This window comes from Cydia fagiglandana, chromosome 12 (genome assembly GCF_963556715.1).
Source record: "Cydia fagiglandana chromosome 12, ilCydFagi1.1, whole genome shotgun sequence".
Taxonomy (NCBI): Eukaryota; Metazoa; Arthropoda; class Insecta; order Lepidoptera; family Tortricidae; genus Cydia; species Cydia fagiglandana.
In genome coordinates, this window is record NC_085943.1 from 5314010 (window position 1) to 5339095 (window position 25086).

A 25086-nucleotide genomic window follows, 5' to 3' on the forward strand; every position below is an offset into this window, starting at 1 on the left:
TTGTGTTGGAATTACAAAACTCGTTTAGTGATTGGTACAACAATGAACATAAAAACAACAAGTCTATCTACTAAATACCAGTAAACTTTGTAATGTCGCTATAGTAACAACTGAATTGTTATTTTAAATGGGGTAATGTTATTCCCGCGAACTCGTTTTTTAGATATTACAAAACTATGTAATTGAGACATTTACTAAAAACATAACTTGAAATCACAGATGATTTTTTCAAAAAATCGCAAACATCACTAGTAAAATTCGGAGAACTTTAGTAGTAATGAAAATGGATTGTAACAAATACTGAACTTTGTTTAATGCTCCATTTACTAAAGTCTGTTTGTTGAAATTAGATTTAGGATTACTGAGCTGTTTGTAGAAACAAATAAATTTTACAGAAATAGTGAAAGTTCCATAATTATTACTAAAACTTCATTTTTTCCCCCAGTACAGAACTGTTTTTTAATTCCTGGTGATGATTTTTTTCTCAGTGTTGAAGGTGCCCTGAATGTATTCATGTCGGATTTTTATCTTTGAGGGTAACTGCTGCCCAACGAAAGCCAACGAAGCATACTCGTACGCATTTCAGAAGTGTCTAATTTTTAACCGACTTCTAAATCTCAAAAGGAGGAGGTTATCAATTCGGTTGTATGTTTTTTTATGTTTGTTGCTCCATATCTCCGTCATTACTGGACCGATTTTGAAAATTATTTTTTGATTGTATGTACATGCATAGAGAGTGGTCCCGTTTTTGTCAAATCCTAGTTCTTATGATGGGATCCATGAGGAATCAAGGGAGGTCGTCAAATCTTAAAGGCATACATATAGTGATTTTTGTATTTTTATCAACAAATCAAGCATATACATTCAAAAACTTGACATTTGATGAAGTGAAACTGCTGATGATGATCAGAACGGAACTCTTCAACGACGCATCAATAGTTTACGTTTGGCGATTTGCCCTCTTCTTTATGTTTGTTAAGTAGCTCTACTATCAGTTTCGTGAATGACAGTGAGAAGTGAAGACAGTGAGAAAGTTAAGGAAAATGTATGGAGTAATTGTACAGAGCCTCTACCGGTCACGTAAAGAACTAAAAAATTCAATTGGTACCATGAGTTATAGACGTTTTTACGCGAGTTTTCCATACTTGCCTAACTTCACACCTAAAACGCTCTCTTTCTAATTATATAATGAAAACTGAGCCAGAATTGTTCTGCGTAAATATTTAACGCGAGTAAACGTGACAGTGACACGAAAAATACGTGCGTTTCCAACGTGTCATTTCTGTCAACTTGTAATCACAACAAATACGCAGATTTTTTACAAATATCCATGCAATTTTCAACGTAATATGTATTAATTTATAACAGTACGTGCACTTTAAGCAAAACTTTAAGGGATAAATCAATTAATAGCTCGAAAAAAGTCTGATTTAGTACAAAGGTAATGAGTTATACTTGACTTCATATTTTCCTATTTCTACTGTTTAGTTTTACAGTTTTTGCTTTTAGGCAAGAACCAGATTGAAAACCACATTTCCATGAAAACCGGGACGGCATACAGCGCATGTAAAGAAGATCGTTCATCGTTCGTATGCATGTGGAAGTTACTTATAATTATAAATTAAGGCTCAATACAAGGAGCGGTAGATAGGCATGTTGCCATAAATATTGCATGTTGCTGTTTATCTTGCTGGGTGCACATAACACATAGTAACACATACTTACCGCGAGACCTATGGTTTTTGAAATAATTCCTACGTATTTTTATTAGGTAACTGTTATTATCTTAAATAAAATGAAACATACAAATGTTCTGTGAGTTTATTTATTTCTCTTTAATAAGTAAGTATAGTTTATTTTCCGATGTTCAAATTCTTGTGTTTGATACCTAGGTAATCGTTTTTCATGTCAATTTGGTAACAGGAAATATAAAACTTTCTTCAAAAACTTTTCGTGGTGGTTTAGAATCTGAAAATTTTAATAAGGTTTAAACACATTTATTGCCAAAAACCCGCTGCGTGGGTTCATTTTGTATTGGAAATGGGGCGCTTGGCACTGAAATATACTCGAGATCATTTACTATAAAATTAAGATCGCTATTAAGGTCAGGGTCTGTGCGGAAAGAGAAGAGTCGTAGGTATAATGTATGGGCTCCCCTACATTTCACAACTCTTCTCTTTCCGCACACTCTATATGATAATGGTACTTAGCAGTAGGAGACGGCCGTTGTTATGATGCGGACTGAAGCGGACCATAATATAATATATACCTATTTTAGTATTTTAAGATTGCTTCTCATGTGTGTACTATTTTCATCATAGGTAATAAATATGTAGCCAAAAGTAGCCTGTATAATCGCGCCATATACTTTGCTTCCTATTTTTTAACACGCAAAGTTATAATTTTAACTCGTTAATTAATGATGTTTACGTAATTATCATACTTTGCAATTTTTTTCTTGAATACAATATATTTTATTTTATACATTGTTTACTAATATTGATGTGTTTATTATTTTCGTAACTATGGCAACGTCAAATCATAAAAAAAATTAGAATGAAGGTTGAGTCAGTAACAAAGTGACAAAATTGGTCTTAGAGCATTTAATAACTGGAGTGGTCATTGAGTGCTTACTGTTAGGATTAGGGTTCCAAGCAGGAAAAAAAAGCTTGTTTTAACACCAAATAATGTTTCTTAATCTCAAGCAAGACTACATAGTAATGGCGTCTCATACAAGAAGAAAGAACAACTACATTTGTTTTATATTGACAACCGAATAAATCAAATATCATAGGGCCCGATTCGGATTTTGAAATAGATATCTATTAGATATCTTTTAGACATCACCATCAAGATACTCGTAGGATAACGATATGTTTAAGATCTAACCTGTCAAATTTGACATTGGCGATATTCTGGAGATACTCTTGAACGACTTCCTCGGGATTTGACTTAGAGATCCAATTCACATCTAATAGATATCTTACGCTATCTAACGTAAAAGTGACATTGGTTGCCCGAATTGCGCTGCAAAAGAGAACTAGTTGATATCTAAACTATAACGTATCTAGAATGGATCTAGTACGTGTCGTCTCTTGTGAATATCTTGAAGTTCGAATACGGCAGATATAGCTGGTCAAGCAAATCTTGTCAGTAAAAAAAGGCGCGAAATTCAAATTTTCTATGGGACGATAACCCATCGCGCCTACATTTTTCAAATTTGCCGCCTTTTTCTACTGACAAGATCTGCTTGACCAAGTATACCTAGTCTATATTCTTTATTTTTTTTGTTGACAATATTACTCACCCCTGTGCCGAAAAACTTGCACAATTGTGCAAACTTTTGTATGGACTGACATGGCTATTTGTACGTTACGTACAAATCATGTAGAAATAGCAATACATTTGACGTCCCCGCTTTTTGTAAAGAAAATGACAGCGATGACATCTCCTTTCTAAATGCTCTAAGTGGCGGGTAGAGGTAAAGGAATACAATCTCCATGTAATTAATTAATGAAAAAGTCTCCGTCAAAAACCTTAAGAGGGAAGTATACTATAGTAGTACCAATAAAAGTCTGCAGCGGATTTGATAGCCCACGCAGCTTAAGTGTTATTAATTTCATAGAAGTTTGACGTTTAAAATGACACTTGCACTGCGTGGGCTATCAAAATCGCTGCAGACTTTTTACGGTCTGACTATACGTCGTAACCGTCCATACAAAAAGAGAAAACGTTTTTCCACTTCTTAATACGAGAAACTTCCATTCTCCATGATTTTTAGTATGGTATTGATACAATGAAAAACTAGGTTTATGGGTTTTCTTTTTTCGCTACTCTGGAGAGATTTAGAAAAATTATAATAGCTGACAGCGTGCCCAGTTTTTGCAAATATTCTCCCATAAAGGAGTTTTCTCATAAAGTCATAAAGGATTCTCCTTACCTCTACCCTCCATATTCACGGCTACCATCAGTATATGTAACATTACTTTCTGTGCATCTCACTTGCACTAATATGCGAGAGCGAGATGCATAGATAGTAAATTACGTAGACGTGAGAAAATGTGTCAATTTTCTTATTTAGTTCTTTAAGTGAGTCCTAGAGGCGCTGTATAAAACTCCGATATAACTCTTGCTCTGTTTTTTAGTATACTTAGAAAGGGACAGCATCGTTTGGAGTGGAGTGAAGTTAGGTACATAAGACCGTAAAGAAACGTAAAACGTGACACACGGCACGTTTATTCACCGAGTGTAAGTGAAAAATACTCTGCCAACTGATAGTAGAGCTAAAGCAAGTTAAGTTTTTAAGCCACATTTTTGTCAAGGTCGAGTTCTGATTCTCATGGATCGCCATGAGGAATCGAAATCTTAAAGGCATGCGTATAGATATTTTTGTATTTTCATCAGGAAATCCAGCATTTTCATTAAAAACTGTCGCATTTGATGAAGTGGAACTGCTGATGATGATCAGAACAGAACTCTTCAACGACGCTTAGTACAAGTTTGGCAAATTCGATTTCGACTTGGACTGGGACTGGAGCTGGGACCTGGCCCGGACCCAGACTTGGGCCCGGACCTGGACTCTAACCCGGAGTCCGACCTGGACCTGAATACCTGGAACGTGGGCTACGAAGCCCGCGTTTCACTACCGTATAGTAGAACTGGCCTAACGGCGGTTTTATATACCTTGCCTATTGTTTTTATTGGCATTTTTGGGTCTTTTTCGAATAGGCGATGTGAAAAATAAATGATAATTTGGAATTGTTATAAATTGTTTCGGGGGCTTCACCGAAAAAAACAAATGCTAACCTACTAAGACTTAAAGACGCCAATCGATTTGAGAAATTTTCATATCTCAGCTGGAGAAGACATGGCGATGTTGTGGTGAATTAATTTACGTTTAGCTGGTAAGCCATCTGTTGCATTTATTTCTGGCACCCTTAAAGTGGAACCAATTCTCCAAAAGCCCGATCACGCAGAGTAATTGCAACATGGACCTCTCGCGTGATCCACGGCGCTGGCGGTCTCTTCAGCACCCTTACAGCAGACCAACCACTCTATAGGCGCATGAATATCGAACAGTTTAAGAATCGATGGTTACTTTCCCACTATTCTGGATTCTTCGGTTGGGGATCACTTCGCCGCGCTTGCAGACGCCGACTCACCGCTCGGTAAATTCTACTAGGAGCACATAAAGTGCGAAGCGTAAGTACGATCCTCAAACTCCGCTCGGTTCGCTCCGATCCGCACATGCTACGATAGTACGATCAAACGAGTGTGACTGAGAGCGAGAGAGTCAGATAGGGAAGCTAACTTGCATTTGTAGATTGTGTCACAAGGGAGCAAAATTACATATTTACGACGAGGGTGTACATTTAATCCTGAACGAAGCGAGGAATTCTAGAATAGAACCCTGAAATATAATTTGACCTAAAAAAATAACATGCAAAAAAGATAAAGTCGTGGCCAGAAAAGTGCTATTTTGATTTCTCATAGCTGCGAACAAAAAGTGGCACTTTGATACCTTCTAGCGGGGAAGAACCGAATAGGTGATATGACGAAGCATATATTTTGTCCTGTTTTCACTGTCGGTTTTTTTAAACCCCGAATTTTTCTAAGGCTTATTATTAACCGGGCAACTAAAATATTAAACAGGAACTTTCATTGGGCATATTATAATTTAATTTGGCTAAGCATTAATATTTTAGCGCCAAAAAAAAATATTAGCCTCAAATATAAGGATCATATTATTATAAAAAACTGGTAGCAAAATCAAGCCACCCAAAAAAAATATAGGGAACTTAAAATGATAGGTTGGCGACTAAAATCATAAATTGGCAACCAATATTGTAAAGCGGTCATAAAATTTAGTAGTCATCTAGTTCACGTTCACACCTAAGTATAGTGTCATTCTATGGAACTTGCTAACTATGTAAACAAACCGCCATATTGAAAATGTCAAAAATGATGAATTTACTAGTGATGTTTGTTTACATGGTTGGCAAGTTCCATAGAATGACACTTTAATCAACTATAGTCATAACTGAGCATGTCGTTTCAGCTAAGTAGTATTTCAACACGAATGCTGTTAAATTTAATGAATATTGGTCGCTTTTTACACAAAACACCTCAAATTAATTTACTAATACCTAGGTAAAGGTCAGTATACTTATAGTCCAAATTTCTAATCATGAAACGCCTAATGGCCATTATACCATTAGATCTTTAAATTTTTAATTACTAATTTCAATAGTTACCACTGTGTTCTGCTAGAGTCAACAGATAGGTGCGACGACGAGCAAAGCGAGGAGGAGCGTGTTAGGTTGACCGTGTAATGAACTAATGACCAAACAAAATATTTTAAAAGAACTTCATTTTTGAATTAATAGATAGCCGTTTTCTTTTTAAAATGTGCTTCATAAATGGTCTCCAATATAATAATTCAGTTGCCAAATAAATACTTGGTACCTGCCTAAAAATAATCAAAAGCTGTAACGGCATTAAAATGCAACTCATATTGATATATTTTAAGGCTCCGTTTTTGTTGCCAAACTATTAATTTTAGTACCCATTTCTTTTTTTTTAAACTACCCGAATTCGATTAATTAGTTGACCGGTTAAATACGTGCCTTTTTCTAACCTTAAAAGTAGTGGTAGGTAATGGTAATGCCACAGGCGGACCTGCTAGAGAGGGTATTCTTTTTATAATTAGGTTTTTATTTTATAGGTAAGTTTCTTTTATTTTAGTATTAATTTTAATTTCTTTGTAGTTTTAGTTTATCAAATTACATTGCTAGACAGTTAAAAAATGGTAATTAACTTTTTCTTCTGAATTGCTAGGGTTCCTAATATGATATCTATATCTAGGTACTCGTATTTCCTGTGGCGAAAAAATTTGTGTTTCAGTTTCACTCAGTGCCTTATTGTGCCTTAAAAGTTAAAACCCTCGCAACGCTAAAGATTCCCCTTTTGAACCACTCGCTGCCCTCGTTAAATTTTTGAATCTTTCTCTTGCTCGGGTATCATAAGAGCGGTTACCTGGATTAAACAACAACTTTGCCCCCTTTGACTAACCAAAAAAAACACCGCGCACACGTCTGCCGATGCGACGAGTCACCGCTCGGTAGTTTTAACTAGGAGCACATGAAACATACGAAGTAAGTATGTATTCTTCACACTGTGAGGTAGATTACAATTGATTTTGTTTTGAACTTTATATTCACGGAATAAGGTTATTTATTGAATGATTTAAACTATCATCATTTATATATACATAGTTTATACACGTTATACGAGTCTTATTTGACACCTATACATAAATACTCTGCAAACCCCAAATTGACAGTTGAAAAATGGTGCGATATTAATAATTATGTTCTACGGTTCTATGAGAGCACAACAACCCTTCGCGCCTTTTTTTAAAATTTTACCGCCATTTTCTACTGATGGAAATGTTGAGCCAAACTATATAGACGAATGAGTACATAAATAAAATGGAAGTTGCCGACGCCGACTCACCACTCTGTAACTTCTACTAGGAACACATGAAGATTGCCAACGCTGTTTCGCAGCAACAGCAACATCTGCACAAAAAATGAGCGTATATACATTATACCTATAATTTGATATTGTTATAGGTTACGCCTGGGACAAGGTGGATATCTACAGCGCGTCTTGGGGCCCTAATGACGACGGGCGTACCGTGGAAGGACCGGGTCGCCTCGCCATGCAGGCGTTCAAGCGGGGAATCACTCAGGTAGATTAGATACTTGCATGTAGATGGCGCTACAGTAGTCGCAGTATCAGTGGCGACAAGCATGAAAGAGACAACAGTATGACGTCAGAGTTTCACTATTATGTGTCAGCGCTTCATACAGCCCTAGTATGTTGGGCGGTCCGTGGAAGGACTGGGCTGCCTCGCAATTGCAGGCATTCAAACAAGGCACACAGTGATAGATGACATTAACATTATAGTAGTTTGATTTGAATACAGAGTATATTCTGAGTATACAGACATCTACAGTATGTCATGAGGCCCTTGTAACATCGGGCGCTCTGTGGAAAGACTGGGCCGCCGTCATGCCATGCGGCGTCCGTTCGAACGGGGAGTCATTTCATTTTATCTTCGAACGCGCAAGCGAAGCAAAGTTCTAAAAAACGCGAAATTCTTGAAACACACGTGTCAATTCTCCCAGCAATCATAAATAGGCCAAGCAATAAGAAGTTATAGAGGGAAATGCTAGGAACACAATTTTTGACTCCGCAACTTTGTTTGGACTAGTTAGGAGGTGAACATATCAAAAGTCCCCGGCTGTAGCCCCGCTGCTGGGGGGTAGAGGGGGGTAAGAAGGTCGAATTTTTCGGTTTTTCACTTATATCTTGGAAACTTTGCGTCTTAGCGACATGACTACTAAGACAAACCAAAAGCTGATAAAATTTGTTACAAGTTTTATTCAGTCAAGTTTTTCGATATCTTGAATAGTTTTTGAGATATCCGCTCTTGAAAGTTTATTTAGGGCTTTTAATTTTATCTTGATATCTACATTAATGACGCTGCTAGACCGTGTTTGGTATCATTTTCGTATAAATCGGGGGTGCTGAATTCATTTATGGTATCACATTGACACTATTCCGAAGTAAAAACATATAAACTTTAAACAAATACCTTTTTTTTTAAATTCCTTTTCACGCTTAAACCGCTCAACCGATTTAATTGAAATTTGGTATACAGATATTTCGAGTCCCAAGACAGGACATAAGATACTTTTTATCTCAATAATCATCCTTTAAAGTTGTGAAATGGAGTATGGGGGGCATTCAACTTCGTCGACGAAACTGAATTCCTGAAGTTAATACTGCTCAAGGTAAGGTTTGAAGTCATGTTTGGTATCATTTTCATCTAAATCACAGATGTATTCCATCCTAAATCTCATCTAAACCGGTTCAGCAGTTATTGACTCCCCATACAAACTTCCACCCCACTTTTCACACCCTCAAAAGATGCTTTTGGTTATTAAAACTATCCTATGTTCTGTGTCGAGACTGAAACTATTTCTATACCAAATTTCAACGAAATTGGTTCAGCAGTTTAAGCGTGAAGAGGGATTTAAAAAAACATATTTTTTTAAATTTTGGTTTTACTTCGGAATAGTGTCAATGTGATACCATAAATGAATTCAGCACCCCCGATTTATACGAAAATGATACCAAACATGGCCTAACAGCTTCACTGACGTAGATATCAAGATAAAATTAAAATCCCTAAACAAACTTTCAAGAGCGGGTATCTCAAAAACTATTCATGATATCGAAAAACTTGACTGGATAAAACTTGTAACTAATTTTATCAGCTTTCGGTTTGTCTTAGTAGTCATGTCGCTAATACGCAAAGTTTCCAAGATATCAATGAAAAACCGAAAAATTCGACCTTCTTACCCCCCTCTACCCCCCAGCAGCGGGGCTACAGCCGGGGACTTTTGATATGTTCACCTCCTAACTAGTCCAAACAAAGTTACGGAGTCAAAAATTGTGTTCCTAGCATTTCCCTCTACAACGTTTTTTGAGCATTCATTTCCTGACCTAAAAAAAATCTCAAAATTAGCATTTGATTACTTTGCCTCACATGTGAATAAAATGCAACTTTCTTCCGAGTCAAAGTCTTTCCGAGCTTGTGTGGTGAAAACATAAATTCGTAGACGAAATTATAAAAAAACAGCTTGAATTTCCATTTTTTTTATTTAAGTACTTACATGTTTCGCGTGTTTAGTTCGAGTCTGGTTCGAGAATGGAGTAAATGTTCTGTGAGCTCATTCCTTTGTTTATAGAATCATAGACAATAAAACAATTTGTCGGAACTCAGAACAGAACCATTAGACAATCTCAACAGATGGCACTAGTTATTCCAGTAATTGAAGTAAAGCTACAGCGAGTCATGAGGTCCTAGTAACGTCGGGCGCACCGTGGAAGGACCGAGCCGCCTCGAAATGCAGGCGTTCGGAGAGCCAGCCAGACACTGGCGTGAACTGCCTTACCCCGAAAATAGATGGCGTTAGTAGTTACAAGAATACTACTATCAAAGACATAATATGTAACTTCGTATAAGATGAATAAAGTCTAAGGAAAAAACGTGCCTCGGAAATCAAGAAAAAGTCATTCTCAGATAGATGCCGTACACACCTTTAACCTATGCTCGGCTAGATGGCGTGACGACATCGTTTCATATTTAACAATTTTAACTTAACACATATAGATATCAGTGAATGAACATGGATCAAAATGATATAAAAATAATAAAATCATTTATCCATATATATACATTTTTTGGATAATTTTATACGTTTTCATTTTGAGTTTTAGTCGTGTGTCGACAGATGGCAGTAAATTTACTGTGACTACAAAATTTACAATGACAGGACCCCTGACCAGAAAATGTGACATATTGTGACATGGGGGAGGGGGGAGACACTAACTTTGTGACGTCACTTTAACTTCATCAGTAACCGAAAATTTATTTAAATTATTTTATTCGCTGTATACATTTAAATTTTAAACAACAAGTTTTTAAAACGATAATCGTTTTTATTCGTATAATTTTCTTTCCTAAGCAGTTTTGGGTTATAAAATTACTAATATTAATATATTTATATCGTCAAAAATATTTTAATAAAATATTAATAATACTTAGGTACTTACCTTACTTAATTCGATTTGGCGATTTCGTAGAAAAAATGTGACGTCACACTAGGGAGGAGGAGTTTGCCAAATGTGACCAAGTGTGACAAGGAGGGGGGGAGGGGTCAAGAAACCTAGAAATTCGTGTGACGTAATTAATGGATGACCCCTTCTATGGAACTTGCTAACCATGTAAACAAACATCACTAGTAAATTCATCATTGTAGACAGTTTCAACATGGCGGTTTGCAGTGGCGTAGCTGGCATGGGTGGCACCCGGTGCGGAAATTGTGGGTGTCACCCCAAAATTCAATCAAAATTGTAAAATATATTTAAAAAGAGTAATTGTGTTAAATAGCTCAGGATTTACTCCATCGCTTTCATTTTACATGATTTACTACTGATGTTCACGGTCGGGTGTCACCCCTAAATGAGCCCCAGCATACTGTAGCCCCTCGAGAAAACCTCTGCAGGTTTATTCGAAATTTTTAGTTTTACAGGGTCGCAGCGGTAAAGGCGTTATTTACGTTTGGGCCAACGGAAACGGAGGAATCCACCAGGACAATTGCAACTGCGATGGGTACGTTATTCGTATATTTACCCTAGCCACGGTCAAGCATTTAATAAGTATGTAATATGTACTACTCTTGGGCAACAGCAGACATATTCTCAGAGAGTGACCCCTATACTGTCTTATTCCACAGATATTCGTCATCAATTTACACAGTGTCAATCGGCAGTGCTAGTCAACATGGACGGTTCCCCTGGTACGGCGAGGTCTGCTCCTCGACCCTCGCCGTGGCCTACTCATCAGGCGCCCGCAAGGATCAGAAGATTGTAAGTTTTTATGCAGTATAGGCGCTCTATTATGTCACGTCACGATTACATAAATTGCTACTGTACATAAATAACAATAAACATCTATGTAGGTAACAATTTGAAAATGAATGCTGGAATGTTTGTAAAAAATACAGATTTTGTCATTTGCAGGCGACGACCGACACAAATGACTCGTGCACCCTGGACCACACAGGCACCTCAGCCGCCGCGCCTCTCGCGGCCGGCATCATAGCTCTCGCTTTGGAAGCCAAGTAAGATCTCTTCGTAGTTTCTGTTAGCCTGGTACTTTGGACTGTACGGTCCGTTTCTCTTCCACATCTTCTACGGTCCATTCGTAACGCAGCATCCTCTTTGAAAATAAATAATTTGTCCGCACATGCACTTGAGTACACCTAATTACTAAGTATATTTTTATATCCCGATACTATACCTAAAATGAGTTTGATTTGTTCATTTACTCACTGCACATTCATCCTGCCTGCTTTTGTACCAATTTTACATGTACAAAAATGACCGATCGGTCGGACAAATTAAGAAAATTTAACTGTAATTTTATTTCGTATGTCCGATATAAATACTGGGCTTGTCAATATGCCTATCATGAAATTCATGATGCATTTTGTTTATAGCTCTAATCTAACTTGGCGAGATGTTCAACACCTAATTGCTTGGACTTCAGACTCCAGTACATTAGCAGGCAACCCCGGTTGGCAAATCAATGAGTAAGCGTTTTTTAAATGTAATAATTATGGTATTTTGGTCATTGACATACGAGTATACGAGTATGATTGATATAATTTAGGTGCGTTAATAGTAGAAACAGAAACACTCGCTACGTCTTACGCTACGTCTTACGTAGGCGAACAACGCGCGAGCGCGGCGGCGAAATCAATCCTTTGATGCCCATAGAAGTGTCCTACGTAACGCTACGTCTTACGTAGGCGAACAACGCGCGAACGCGGCGCGGCGCGGCGCGGCGAAAGCGGCCGCCGCCGCGCCGCGCCGCGCCGCGCCGCCTGACATTCGCGTGCAAATCGCGCCGCACCGCGTTCGCAACGAGATCGCTTACGTAGGACACTTCTATGGGCATCAAAGGATTGATTTCGCCGCGCCGCGCCGCGCCGCGTTCGCGCGTTGTTCGCCTACGTAAGACGTAGCGTAAGCGATCTCGTTGCGAACGCGGTGCAACGCGATTTGCACGCGAATGTCAGGCGGCGCGGCGCGGCGCGGCGCGGCGGCGGCCGCTTTCGCCGCGCCGCGCCGCGCCGCGTTCGCGCGTTGTTCGCCTACGTAAGACGTAGCGTTACGTAGGCGAACAACGCGCGAACGCGGCGCGGCGCGGCGCGGCGAAATCAATCCTTTGATGCCCATAGAAGTGTCCTACGTAAGCGATCTCGTTGCGAACGCGGTGCGGCGCGATTTGCACGCGAATGTCAGGCGGCGCGGCGCGGCGCGGCGCGGCGGCGGCCGCTTTCGCCGCGCCGCGCCGCGCCGCGTTCGCGCGTTGTTCGCCTACGTAAGACGTAGCGTTAAAGATTTTACAACTTTTTTAGCGTCGGACTTCGATTTGACGTTCGATTTGGCTTCGGTCTGCTCAACGCTGAAGCCCTGGTGTCTAGAGCTCTAAACTGGATAACGGTTCCTGAGAAACTCACCTGCCACGTACCACCACAGTAAGCATGTTCTCCTAATACTTTTACCGAAAATGTGACGAACAACGGCTCGTTGGAAAATGAAATAAATCGTAAATGAGCTTGTCGGTAAAAAACATAAGGTGAAGTGATTGTGCACATCCGGATTGCAAATTGCAATGCAAAGAAATAATGGAAATAAGGAGGAAATAACGGTCAGCTGTATTTTTTTTTTTTTTAATTTATTTATATATTTAAATTTACAACTTACAAACTAAACATTTATATTCTCGCCAAACTGTTACGTTTGATGGCGAGATGCGCTCAGTTTTTATACACTTAACCTATTTAACTAATTATATATTTAACGTAAACTAACCGTTTCATAGGCCACACATGTAAGTATATAATATACAAAATACAAACTATTGTTTCGTAGAAATGGCAAATAATGTAAACAAATATGTCAGTATTTGTCAGCATTTGACATATTACCTAAAATTTTCACGCAGGTGATTTTCCCTGAAATATTAGTAATTAACATATGTTTTAAAAATAAATTGGTTTAAATAAAAATATTTAAGTGTATAAGTTGGTTTGTTTACATTATTTTTCCATTTTCTAATTGAGAAGATATTCTTTTAATCTATTTTTTAACATGGATTTACTTAATTTAGGACTTTGTCTCAGTAAGCTAATTTTATTTAATATTTTTGGTACCAGGTACTTTGAGCTTCTTTTGCCATAATAATTTTTAATTTTCGGTTGCACTAGCTTTTTCTCTCTTACACTCCTAGTATTATACTTATTGTTAATTAATAATTTGTACTTTTCACTATAATAATGCTCTAATCCTATGAGGTATGTGACTTTCTTATCTACGGGTAAAATTTTACATAAGGGAAATAGTTTATCATAATCATTTTGACATTCTAGCTTAACTTTTTTACTAACTAGGAATTTAATTAGTCTTGTTTGCAAATTTCTTATATCTCTAATATATGTTATGAATGTTCACCCGTATACAACTAGACCATAGCTAATAAGTGAATCGGCAAGGGCGTAATATACAACCATTAGTGTTTTCTTACTCAATGTTCTGTTTAATTGGTAGAATTTGCCTAGCACAGATCTCAACCTATTACAAACGTCGTTAATATGCGGTTTCCAGTTAAAGTTTCTGTCAATAATTAAACCCAAGTATTTGAATGTTTCCACATATAACAATTTAGTGCAACTACAATTATTTTTATCAGCATGCAGGCAATCATATGTATGTCCTATTATATCCAAATTTTCTTTAATCACTCTTTTTGCGACCTGGTTATATGGCGAGTGAATGTGCATGCATTTGGTTTTGTCAAAGTTTATGATGATTCCGTTGTCATGTGCCCACTTTGTGATACTTTCGAAGTCTTCTTGTATGCACTTTTGCACCTCCGTTATATCTTTCGCAGCACAAAGTAGACACATGTCATCTGCGTACATGAACACCCGGCACCATTTCACTACATTCGCGACACTGTTGACATGCATCACATATCCCACGGGACCATAGACTGATCCGGTAGGCACTCCGAGCTCCACCGCTGCATCTTGGCCCGTCTCTCCCGCGATGCTGGTGCGTATTTTCCTGCCCGTCAAGAAACTTTGAAACCATTTATTCGTGGGACCCCGTATTCCGCATTCATCCATCGCCTGTAGCAAAATATCGTGGTCCAAAGTGTCGAAGGCCTTTTTATAGTCTATGAACAAAGCTATTAGCTATTATTTAATTCCTGCTGTTTCAATTTGGTTCAAACAAATCATAATTATTTACAACAAATAGCGTAATAGCATAAAACATTCGAATAAAACACATGAAAAGTCTGTTTACGGTTAATGAAGTTAAAACGACCTATGTCCATCGTAGGCCACGTCTACGCCTCGGCTAGTCTGTGGCCATGAGTAAGCCTATTCATAATAAAAAAAAATAAAAAAAAATGTATTTACTATTTATTATGACCTATGGTATGGATTCATTTTTGGTTTTTGCAGATACAAAATCAATCAAAAACTATCATCAGGGCAACAAGTGAACGTTTATTTTGACACCCACGACTGCCCAGTAAACTACGTCGAGCACGTGGAACTCGTTATTAACATTCACTACAGCAAGCGCGGGGCGCTTGAGGCTTATCTGACGTCTGCACGCGGTGAGTACCTCGCTTGTTATGCACCCCTAGTACATTGACTCACTGTTACGTTTGAGAGAATAACTAGCGAAATCTCCGAGAAATTGGTTTCGTTCGAATTTCGAACGTCACTGTCACTTTGGCATTTCAGATGTTTTTAGAGTAAGCTTTCTCCATCGATAGTCTTTTTTTTTTTCATAATATTTTCAATAACGTGTTCATTAGATCACGATTAGATTAAGTAATTAGACGAAAATTATATCATTTATTTATTTTTCTATTAGGTATCTTTAATTTACTCCACTCGCTACATCACACATGTTTATGAAAATTGCTCCCGATTTGTAAATGAGGTGTTTAAATAATACTGGCAACATTTGTTTTGTTGCTAGTATACAAATATTCCCTTTGATAATAACTAAACCATAAATGGTTAGTGACTTGGAAATTGGAACATCTGTTGGAAATTGGAACACGAGTTGAGAAATGTTTTTTAACATTTTTATTTCATTTACAGTTTTCATACATTGTACCTATCAAATAATGTCCATCCTTCGTATCGTATGGCGAGGTACGGCGTCAATGCGGTGAGATACTTCGCTTGTCATGGGCTCCTAGTACATTGGCTCAACTGTTACGTTCGAGACGAAATTAAGAGCCACCAAAACAAAAAAAAATGCAATTTCGTGCGTATTTCGTACGTCGTATTTTGAGGGTTACCTTACCTTCGTTCGCCCCTTTGCTTGGCCCATTTCGCCTGTATTTTTCAGTAACCCAACGCAACCCCAGTATTCCAGTATGATTCCGGTTATTATTCTTCTTTTTTCTTTTTATTATTTACTGAAGTAGGTACCTATATATTTTTATTTTATTATTTAAGTATGTTTATTCTTCTGGTATAAAAATATAGCTCCAGATTTGTGGCGAAGAATGGTTCCATTGGTTAATTGCCCTTTGCATAGTACATGATTTATTGTAAAGTGTTCTAGGTATAAAAATTGCTAGAATATCTAGATTAATTTTTACCTTAAGCCCCCTCCAGACTATGTGCGTGAATCGCGGCGCGACGTCGCGGAGCGAACATATCGCGAAGTTGACGTATGACTCCACACTCGCACACTTCATGGCGATTTCGCAGTTTGGTTTGCGTCAATATGGCGGAAAAACATCAGCTGATCGAGTTTAACTGGTAGTTATCTATGGCATCATACGTGATTTAGCTGTTTTTCCATTGTTTTATTGTAAAACCGTAAAATATAGCTGCTTAATATAATATAATTCATATTTATCTTGCCACAAAGGAGCCAAAATATTGTGTAATGTGGAGTCTTGCAAGTTCGCGCTTCGCGTCTCCTTTGACGCGGGCCGAAATACCGACAAAAAACGGAGAACAAGGCGCGAAGGCGTGAACAATCTGCGAAATCGACGCCACACTTGCGTTCGCGGCTTCGCCCGCGATTCACGCGCATAGTCTGGAGGGGGCTTTACGCACGCGAGTCACGCGAAGCGATGAGTAGTGAGTACTCCCTCGTTTGCTATGCGCTCCTGGTACTTCGCCTCGACTGTTACGTTCGATTCGAGACGAAACGCAAGCAGCCAAGAAACGCAAATTTTCCTTCGATCGAAAGAACTGTCAGTGTCATTCGAGATTTTGTGTTTGGAGGTAGCTGTTTAATTGTGAAGAAACTGCATTATTATTTTTCCTTGCTGAATTTGTTATCAAATTTTTTATTTTATTTTGAATAATTAAAAACCAAACGGAAATTACTGATCTATATTTTCATAGTTACAAAGTTTATTTGACTTGCCACCGCCCATCCACCGCCAGTCATTGTTTATGAAGACAGCTCTCGCTTTTTGGTAGTGATGTTACTGTAACACTGGCAACATTGACTTTGTTGCCATTGTACAAATTATACAGATTTCTTTCCAATAATTTAATGCCAATAATTCATAGGAAAATAAAAAATGATTTTTGATTTATTTTTTATATGTTTTCCACAACACAATCAACACATGCAAACAAATGTATAAGGAATTACGACACAACCATCTCACAACACAACGGGCCACGGGGTGAGGTATCTTGCTTTATATGCTCTCCTAGTGCTATGGTTCGACTGTTTCGTTTGAGCGACGGAATTGAACTAGCAAAGTCGCTCCTTACGAATTTCGTTTGATTTTTTGTTTTCTTGACTTTTTTAGTCTGTTCAAACTGAAAACGGTGAAAAATAGAGATAATACTTCGCAAGATTCGTCATGATACCTAGTGTATTAAGCAGACAAAAAATATAAAAAGTTATAATTATAAACAAAAAAAGGGGAGAAAAGTAGATATTTTTATTTTATGTTTCGTTTGAGCGACGAAATGAACTAGCAAAGTCGCTCCTACGCTGAGGGCCTACCGCCAACCACGTTCGACGTGTTGCCTCTCTGTCGCACTTGTAAATTCGTACGTAAGTGTGACAGGAAGGCAACACGTCGAACGTGTTACGCGGTAGGCCCTCTGACGGCATATTGAAGAAATCGACGAGTTAGGACTTCAAATAAGTACACTAGGCACAGATGATGTTGCCTGTTCTTACTTTTTTTGCTCTTGTTATGCTCTCAAAATGCAGCATTTTGTAAACTGATGATAGTGATGATGGCCTTAGTTAATTATTGAGTCGGTTATTTATTATTTACTGACCAAAATTTTATCAAGCTGCTAATTACCCGACTACGGCAAAGCAAAAGGAGGGTTATGATTTTTGCCATAACTATAAGTTCCTTATAGTTATGGCACGGTACGTTCGGACTTGGCGGATGGTGGCCACGCGAAATAGTTATTTGTACAACAAGAGATCAAAGTTTGATATTTCTTCGAGTGCTTATTTTGAGTCCCGTGCAAGCGAAAGATTCTATAATAGATTCACGAGCGCAGCGAGTGAATCTAATTTAGAATCTTGAGCGTAGTAAGGGATTCAAAAGCGCACGAGATGTAAATAACTTTGATCTCGTGTAGTAAACAAAATTTTTGCACCCTAAGCAGTGAGAACATACCTAGAGGGACAGAGATAATAGAACCCAAGTATATCGAACTTGTATTAGAGGGGCATGTTGAAATGACATTTGACTATAAAAGTCACTTGAATGACATTTTGTCTCACTCAGTGAGCAAAATGCGATTTTGCTCACTCATACTGTCTCACTAAGTGAGCAAAATGCGATTTTGCTCACTGCGTGAGACAAAATGACTCAGTGAGGAAAATCGCAATTTGCTCACTGTTTTTAAGAAGCAAAGTACCCTTGTTCGAGCGGCTGAGGTGAAAAAAAGTTTTCGTCACGTACGAGTGTTGTTCCGTGAACATCAAAATGATTTCCTCAACCTCATATGTGATGTCAATAGCAGTAAAGTGAAAAAAGTGTAGGTACCTAAGAGTTTCCGACACGAGTCACGACCACGACCCTTTATTTTAACCTCGTTTCAACCGGGTGTTCTACGACACTCGCATTTTTAGGGTTTCGTACTTTCGTAGTCAGCTGGAAACCCTTACGCTACGTCTTACGTAGGCGAACAACGCGCGAACGCGGCGCGGCGCGGCGCGGCGAAAGCGGCCGCCGCCGCGCCGCGCCGCGCCGCGCCGCCTGACATTCGCGTGCAAATCGCGCCGCACCGCGTTCGCAACGAGATCGCTTACGTAGGACACTTCTATGGGCATCAAAGGATTGATTTCGCCGCGCCGCGCCGCGCCGCGTTTGCGCGTTGTTCGCCTACGTAAGACGTAGCGTTATAGTTTCGTCAGGTCTGTCTGTCTGTCCGAGGCTTTGCTCCGTGATCGTTAGTGCTAGAAAGCTGCAATTTGGCATGGATACATAAACCATGCATTGCGACAAAACGGTAAAATATTCTCAATAAATAAATAAAAAAAATAAAAAAATAAAAAAAATAAAGACCTCCCATACAAAAGTTTTTTCCCGATTTTTTTTTATTTTGTCCCGATAGTGTCCCCGTATTGTTGGATAGGTCATTCAAAATGAATAAGGGTCTCTTAAAACCATTTTTTGATATAGTTAATATTTTCAGAAATATCCGCTCCGAAAGAAAAAAAATATGTGTCCCCCCCCCTCTAACTTTTGAACCACGGGTCCAAAAGCTTAATAAATCAATGAAAACTATAGTTAACATGATCGGTCTAGTCGTTTGTGAGTTATTGCAAAAAAATCTTCTTTCTTATTTAGTAAAAAGACGTAATGTACAGAGCGCTGCAAAGGTACTCCCTTCTGATACTTACTAATAGCTCCCGTTTGGCCTATTTTGACAGAATGATAACTACGAAACCCTAAACTGAGCATAGCCCGACATACTATTGGCCGATTATTTTTAGATTCATGCTTATTATTTGTTCCACGGGTGTCTTCCATCCTCTTTCATCTAGTGGGTGCACTTGGTACCTTGTTTGTTATGCGCTCCTAGTACTTTGGATCTACTGCTACGTCTGAGAGACGGAATGAACTAGCAAGCCCCTCACGAAAAATATGGTTCGTTCATAGTTCGTTCGAATTTCAAATGTCACATACTCACATTGTCACTCTGGCATTTCAATTGTTTTTAAGTTTTTAAAGTTGCGAGTGCTTCTCCTTTTTAGGATTTTTGGGGATAAAACTTATTTTTTAAATTAAGCAGTTAGTTTGCGACGAAGCAGCTTAACAAGATTATAACAATATACTGTTATGATTACAGGAACGAGGGTACAGCTTTTGAGCGCCCGACCAGAAGATAACTCCAACGCTGCATTCTCGAACTGGCCTCTCATGTCAGTAGCCACGTGGGGAGAGAATCCTAAAGGCGTGTGGAACGCAGTGATATTAGATGATGTAAGTATTCAACGTTACTTATAAAAACAGGTATCATTATACCTCATAGGTATAATTATACATGTCTCTAACGTTACCTTCTTAAAGTGGTCTCTCATATCACTGGGGAGAGAATCCTAAAGGAGTGTGGAATGCAGTGATATTAGTTGATGTAAGTATTTAACTTTAAAGTTTCAAGTTTTTATTATACCAAAGAGATTACTTATAAATAAACAGGTATAATGTTATAGATGTATCTAATGCTACCTTCTTAAACTGGTATCTCATGATTCTCATGTCAGTAGCCGCCTGGGCAGATAATCCTAAAGGCGTGTGGAACGCAGTGATAATAGATGATGTAAGTATTCAATTTTACTTATAAATAAACAGCTATAATGTTATTGAAGTAGTCTCTTATGCTACCCTCTGGCCTCACCTGAGAATCCGAAAGGCGTGTAAAACGCTGTGATTATGGATAAAAGTATTCAATGTCAAAGATCCTCTCTTCCTCTTTTATCGAAGGCTTAGATTAGATATAGTCCGTTTTTTTTAGCATTAGAAAGAACTTCGCAGAAGTAAGCTTGTGGTTCCAAATCCGGCACTTTTGGCGATAATAATTTGAAGTAAATGATATATATTGACCATGCTACATTAGATAATTCAATAATTATTAACAAATAACGAGCCTGATAAAAACTGCACGCTTGCTTCTGTGGAGTTCTTTCTAATGCTAAAAAAAACGAACTATAATATCATGGCGGCCTTATTCCTTGTGCTACGGAACAACGCAATCTACTATGTACATATGAAAGGTACCAGTTTTTAACTACGAAGCCCACGAGTCTGCTTGAACCAGGCACTCCTTTTGTCACATTTATTTCCTTAAATTAGAGGCGACGGAAATGAGGCGAAACTTACCTTTTATAAATGTTTTCGATGATTTTCATAACATGTATTAGTTTAAGATGAAATATTTGATACCTACAATATAATTTAAGTATGAAAATCTAAAAGATTAACGATTTTTAGGGTTCCGTACCTCAAAAGGAAAAAACGGAACCCTTATAGGATCACTCGTGCGTCTGTCTGTCCGTCCGTCTGTCACAGCCAATTTGCTCCGAACCTACTGGACCAATTAAGTTGAAATTTGGTACACATATGTAAGTCTGTGACCCAAAGACGAATATGTAACGTCAACAAATGAATTTTAAACATAAGGGCTACTTTTGAGGGGTAAAAGATAAAATTTAAAAACAAAGTTTTGCAAACTATATCGTGTTACATATCAAACGAAAGAGCTTATTGTTAGAATCTCAAATATATTTTTTTTATCAATTTGCGATAAAAAGTTTAGAAGTTATTCAAGAAAATAGACAAAAAATTACCATTCCCCCCCCTCTATCTCCGAAACTACAGGGTCTAAAATTCTGAAAAAAATACACAAAATAGTCCTTTACCTAAAAATGACAGGAAAACCCATTAGAAAACTACAGTCAAGCGTGAGTCGGATTTAAGAACAAAAATGCGGTTTAGGTTTTTTAGGGACACAGCTGCAATGGTTTAAGTGAAAAGTGATGTAGACAGTTATTGCGAAGGCCCTAGGCCGATATCCGCATAAGGCCGAAGGCTCGAAGCGTCCCGAAGAGGCGTGCCATTCCGACTCACGCTTGAAGCTAATTTCAAGCGTGAGTCGGAATGACGACAAAAAATGCGACTATAGTTAGACCGTAAAAAGTCTGCAGCGATTTTGATAGCCCACGCAGTGCAAGTGTCATATTAAACGTCAAACTTCTATGAAATTATGACGTACCTATTAATAACACTTACACTGCGTGGGCTATCAAATCCGCTGCAGACTTTTATTGGTGTGACTATAGGCTGTATCTGGCACACAGCTGCATTGGTACAAGTGTAGTACTGATTGATTAGGTTACTATTGTTACGTGTTTTAAAAAGCATTATACAGAGTGGCCAAAAAATTAACTAAGTGTAACCCCGAAATTGTGAGGAAAGATTTGGCTGTTTCATACATTTTAGCTGGTCCGTTTTCAATGGGAGGTAGATATGAGAGCCGATAGTAATTTAGCCGGCGGCGGCGCGCCGGTCAAAATAGGTCGGCGGCGGCGGCGAATCGGCGGCGTGGCCTTGAAACACCTTTGATTAATGAAAAATAATTCTGACCAAAATTTTAACGAAAATACGTGTTTTTGCTGTAAGAAAGTTATAAAATAAGTGCATTTTTCAATTTCCAGCAAAATTTATTGAATAAAGGTACGAAAAAAGTGTTATTTACTATATATAAGGTATCGCGCGGCGTCAGAGGCGGTCTTAATCTTGGCGAGGCCCTGGCCGGAAGATCTTTGCGAGGCCCTTATTTTTTGTGCTAAGTAAAAAGTAGCGGATTGACTGTAACAGGGAAACATCTGGTCGACAATCCAAGGAGCCGAAGTGAGGTAAATCAACTTCCGTCACTAACCAATATCGACCCAACAAACCAATTTATGTCAAAAAATTAGGCCCAAGGCCGAGCTCAACCTAACACCGAAGACCTGAGTCCGTCGCCTTTCCATGCGAGGCCAGAGGCTGAGCTGCAGATAAGCATACAGGTTAGAATCGAACGCAAAGTGTAAGCTTGGCTGACGGCCGAATGCGCGGAGCGCCAAATACGGCGCGCTTCTGTGCAAGACTGAGGCCATAGTGTTTCCTGCAGGTGTATTCGTGCGAGGCCAAAGGCCGAGCTGGTAGTGGAGCTAAGATCGGAGACGAACCAATAATCAAGCATTTTAAAAGCGAGGCCGAAAGTTAGGCTCCAAACAGGCCGAAAACTTGGAGGTTCAGATAGCGGCTTACTTCGATGCGAGCGAAGCGAGGCCAAAGATTAGGCTACGAGAGAGCAAAGCTTAAAATTTGAACAATGGCCAAGTTTAAATGAGACCCGATTCCGTTTCCGATGCCTTCCATGCGAGACCAACGGCCGGACCTTTGGGCGTGAAGACGCTTAATATCTGAAATAAACCCCCTTTTACACCTTTTAAAGACATTCAACCATGCTTGCAATGGTTAAATTCGCGGTGAATGACGGATGAGCTAGCCAGCTGGCAAATTTAGTCATTTCGTTGCCCTAACACTAGTAGCGCGGTTACCAAACAGAAAATTTACGATATTTCTGAATTATATGGACATAATAGTACATTTCGATGCTAGTGCGGAAGGAACTCGCCTGCGGCTCGTGGCAAGATATCTCGGTACTCGTGAAGTAATGACATTTCCGCACGTGTATCGAACGACGTTTTTTAATACAGTTGCGAAAAAATAAGAAAAACATTGTTAATCGTACACTAAACAAAAGTGGTAACAGTGACAGCTCGGTTAGACGTCGTCTTTAAGTATATTATATCTATGGGCGTTTGACAGCTATTCCGTTCCATTCAGTCAACTTATTAAGAACGGAATTTTCAATATTGAATATTAAAAAATAAACGTGTTATAATGACGAAGAGGTAAGTAATTAAATATGAAATATGTAATATTTTTCGTATTCTTACATTAACGGTAGGTTTTTATGCTGATTACGACGTTTAAAGGAAAATAATATTAACACTCATCAATAAGTAGTCGTGAATTGGAACAAATATAAATTTAAAAAAATTGGAAAAGTAAAAAGCACTAGTTCGAGATAACCAACTTTCCGCACGCTAAACAGCTACGTAAAGTAGCACTTTTTGAGCAACTGTATTAAAAAATACCTTTTGAATGTCTATAAGCTATTCAGACTGGCGCCGTTAAAGATCTAAACTAGATAAAATATATATTATCTGATTCTGAAAGTAGTAGTATCTAACAAGGTCACGCCGATGCCACGCCGATAGCGCAGCGTCGGCGGCGGCGGCGCGAAAATTTTGTCGGCGGCGGCGGCGCGCCGGCGCGGCGCTCATATCTAATGGGAGGATACATTTTTTTTCGCGATTTCGGGGTTGGTCCCATAGTAAAAGTTGTAAAGCTCAGTATAATCCGAAAACCTCCCCGGCTACGGGAATGCACTTATTTTTTGGCCACCCTGTAGGTATTATCTCTCTTCGTCCTTCGATTTTAAAACACTTGCGGAAGTTGTAGATAGCGCGACCCGTCGGACGCTCCGAGCTATCAGCCCTAGGCGGAGCTCGGTCTTCACCTTCAGTCTTCGCATTTGGACACTTGTACTACCTACTGTTCGGCATTTAATCTTCCTATCTAAGCTACTTTGCATAGTTGCAGAGATATAAGCCACCACGCCAGAAAACTTCATGTTACATCTGGTTTTTGATTGACCCATTCGGGTTTTTCAAGACGTTTCACTCACGTCACGTTTCATGTACAAAAAAATTTGTTGAAAATTGTGTGATGTACGGAACCCTTGAAACGCGAGTCCGAACTCGCACTTGCCCAGTTTTTTTTTGCAAAACGAAATAAATTTAAACAGTTGATCAAAGACTTTGTACAAAATTCTTCTTAGTTTTTACTAAAATCCTGAAATAAATAATTGAAAGTAGAACTTGAACTAACGTAAGAATATTTTTTCAGACTGACGAAGCTAATGTAGGAGAAGTCGGAGAAACGACATTAATCATACACGGGACGAGCGAGACACCGGCCCACATGAAACATTTACTTGAAGAAGTAGACATTTCAAGTGCTGATACTAACAATGAGAATAATATGAAGCATTTACTTGAAGAAGTAGACATTTCAAATGCTGACACTAAGAATGAAAACATACTTAATAATTTGTTAAGTGTACCAGAGAATCGTGACCATGATGTAGTGGATCCAATGTTGCTGACAGCAGTGGAGAAACAGCTTCTGCGGATGCATCACAGGAAAGTGAACAGAGCTCCTGGCTTGTAAAGTGTCATTTTACTCTTGTAGAAATGCCGATGCTAAAGTTTTTCCAAGTATAA

General features: G+C 38.6%; 1 protein-coding gene across 1 annotated transcript in view; it reads left to right on the plus strand.

Annotated features, from left to right (window-relative positions):
* LOC134669331 (neuroendocrine convertase 1-like) overlaps window positions 1–25051 on the plus strand; it is a 47942-nt gene extending 22891 nt beyond the window's left edge. The window contains exons 6-14 of the mRNA XM_063526842.1: window positions 7635–7753; window positions 11169–11248; window positions 11373–11505; window positions 11659–11759; window positions 12138–12230; window positions 13062–13181; window positions 15177–15334; window positions 20037–20170; window positions 24710–25051. Coding sequence (XP_063382912.1) covers window positions 7635–7753; window positions 11169–11248; window positions 11373–11505; window positions 11659–11759; window positions 12138–12230; window positions 13062–13181; window positions 15177–15334; window positions 20037–20170; window positions 24710–25033 — 1262 coding nt within the window. The 3' untranslated portion in view covers window positions 25034–25051. The remainder of the gene's footprint in view (window positions 1–7634; window positions 7754–11168; window positions 11249–11372; window positions 11506–11658; window positions 11760–12137; window positions 12231–13061; window positions 13182–15176; window positions 15335–20036; window positions 20171–24709) is intronic.
* The last annotated feature ends 35 nt before the right edge of the window (window positions 25052–25086 follow it).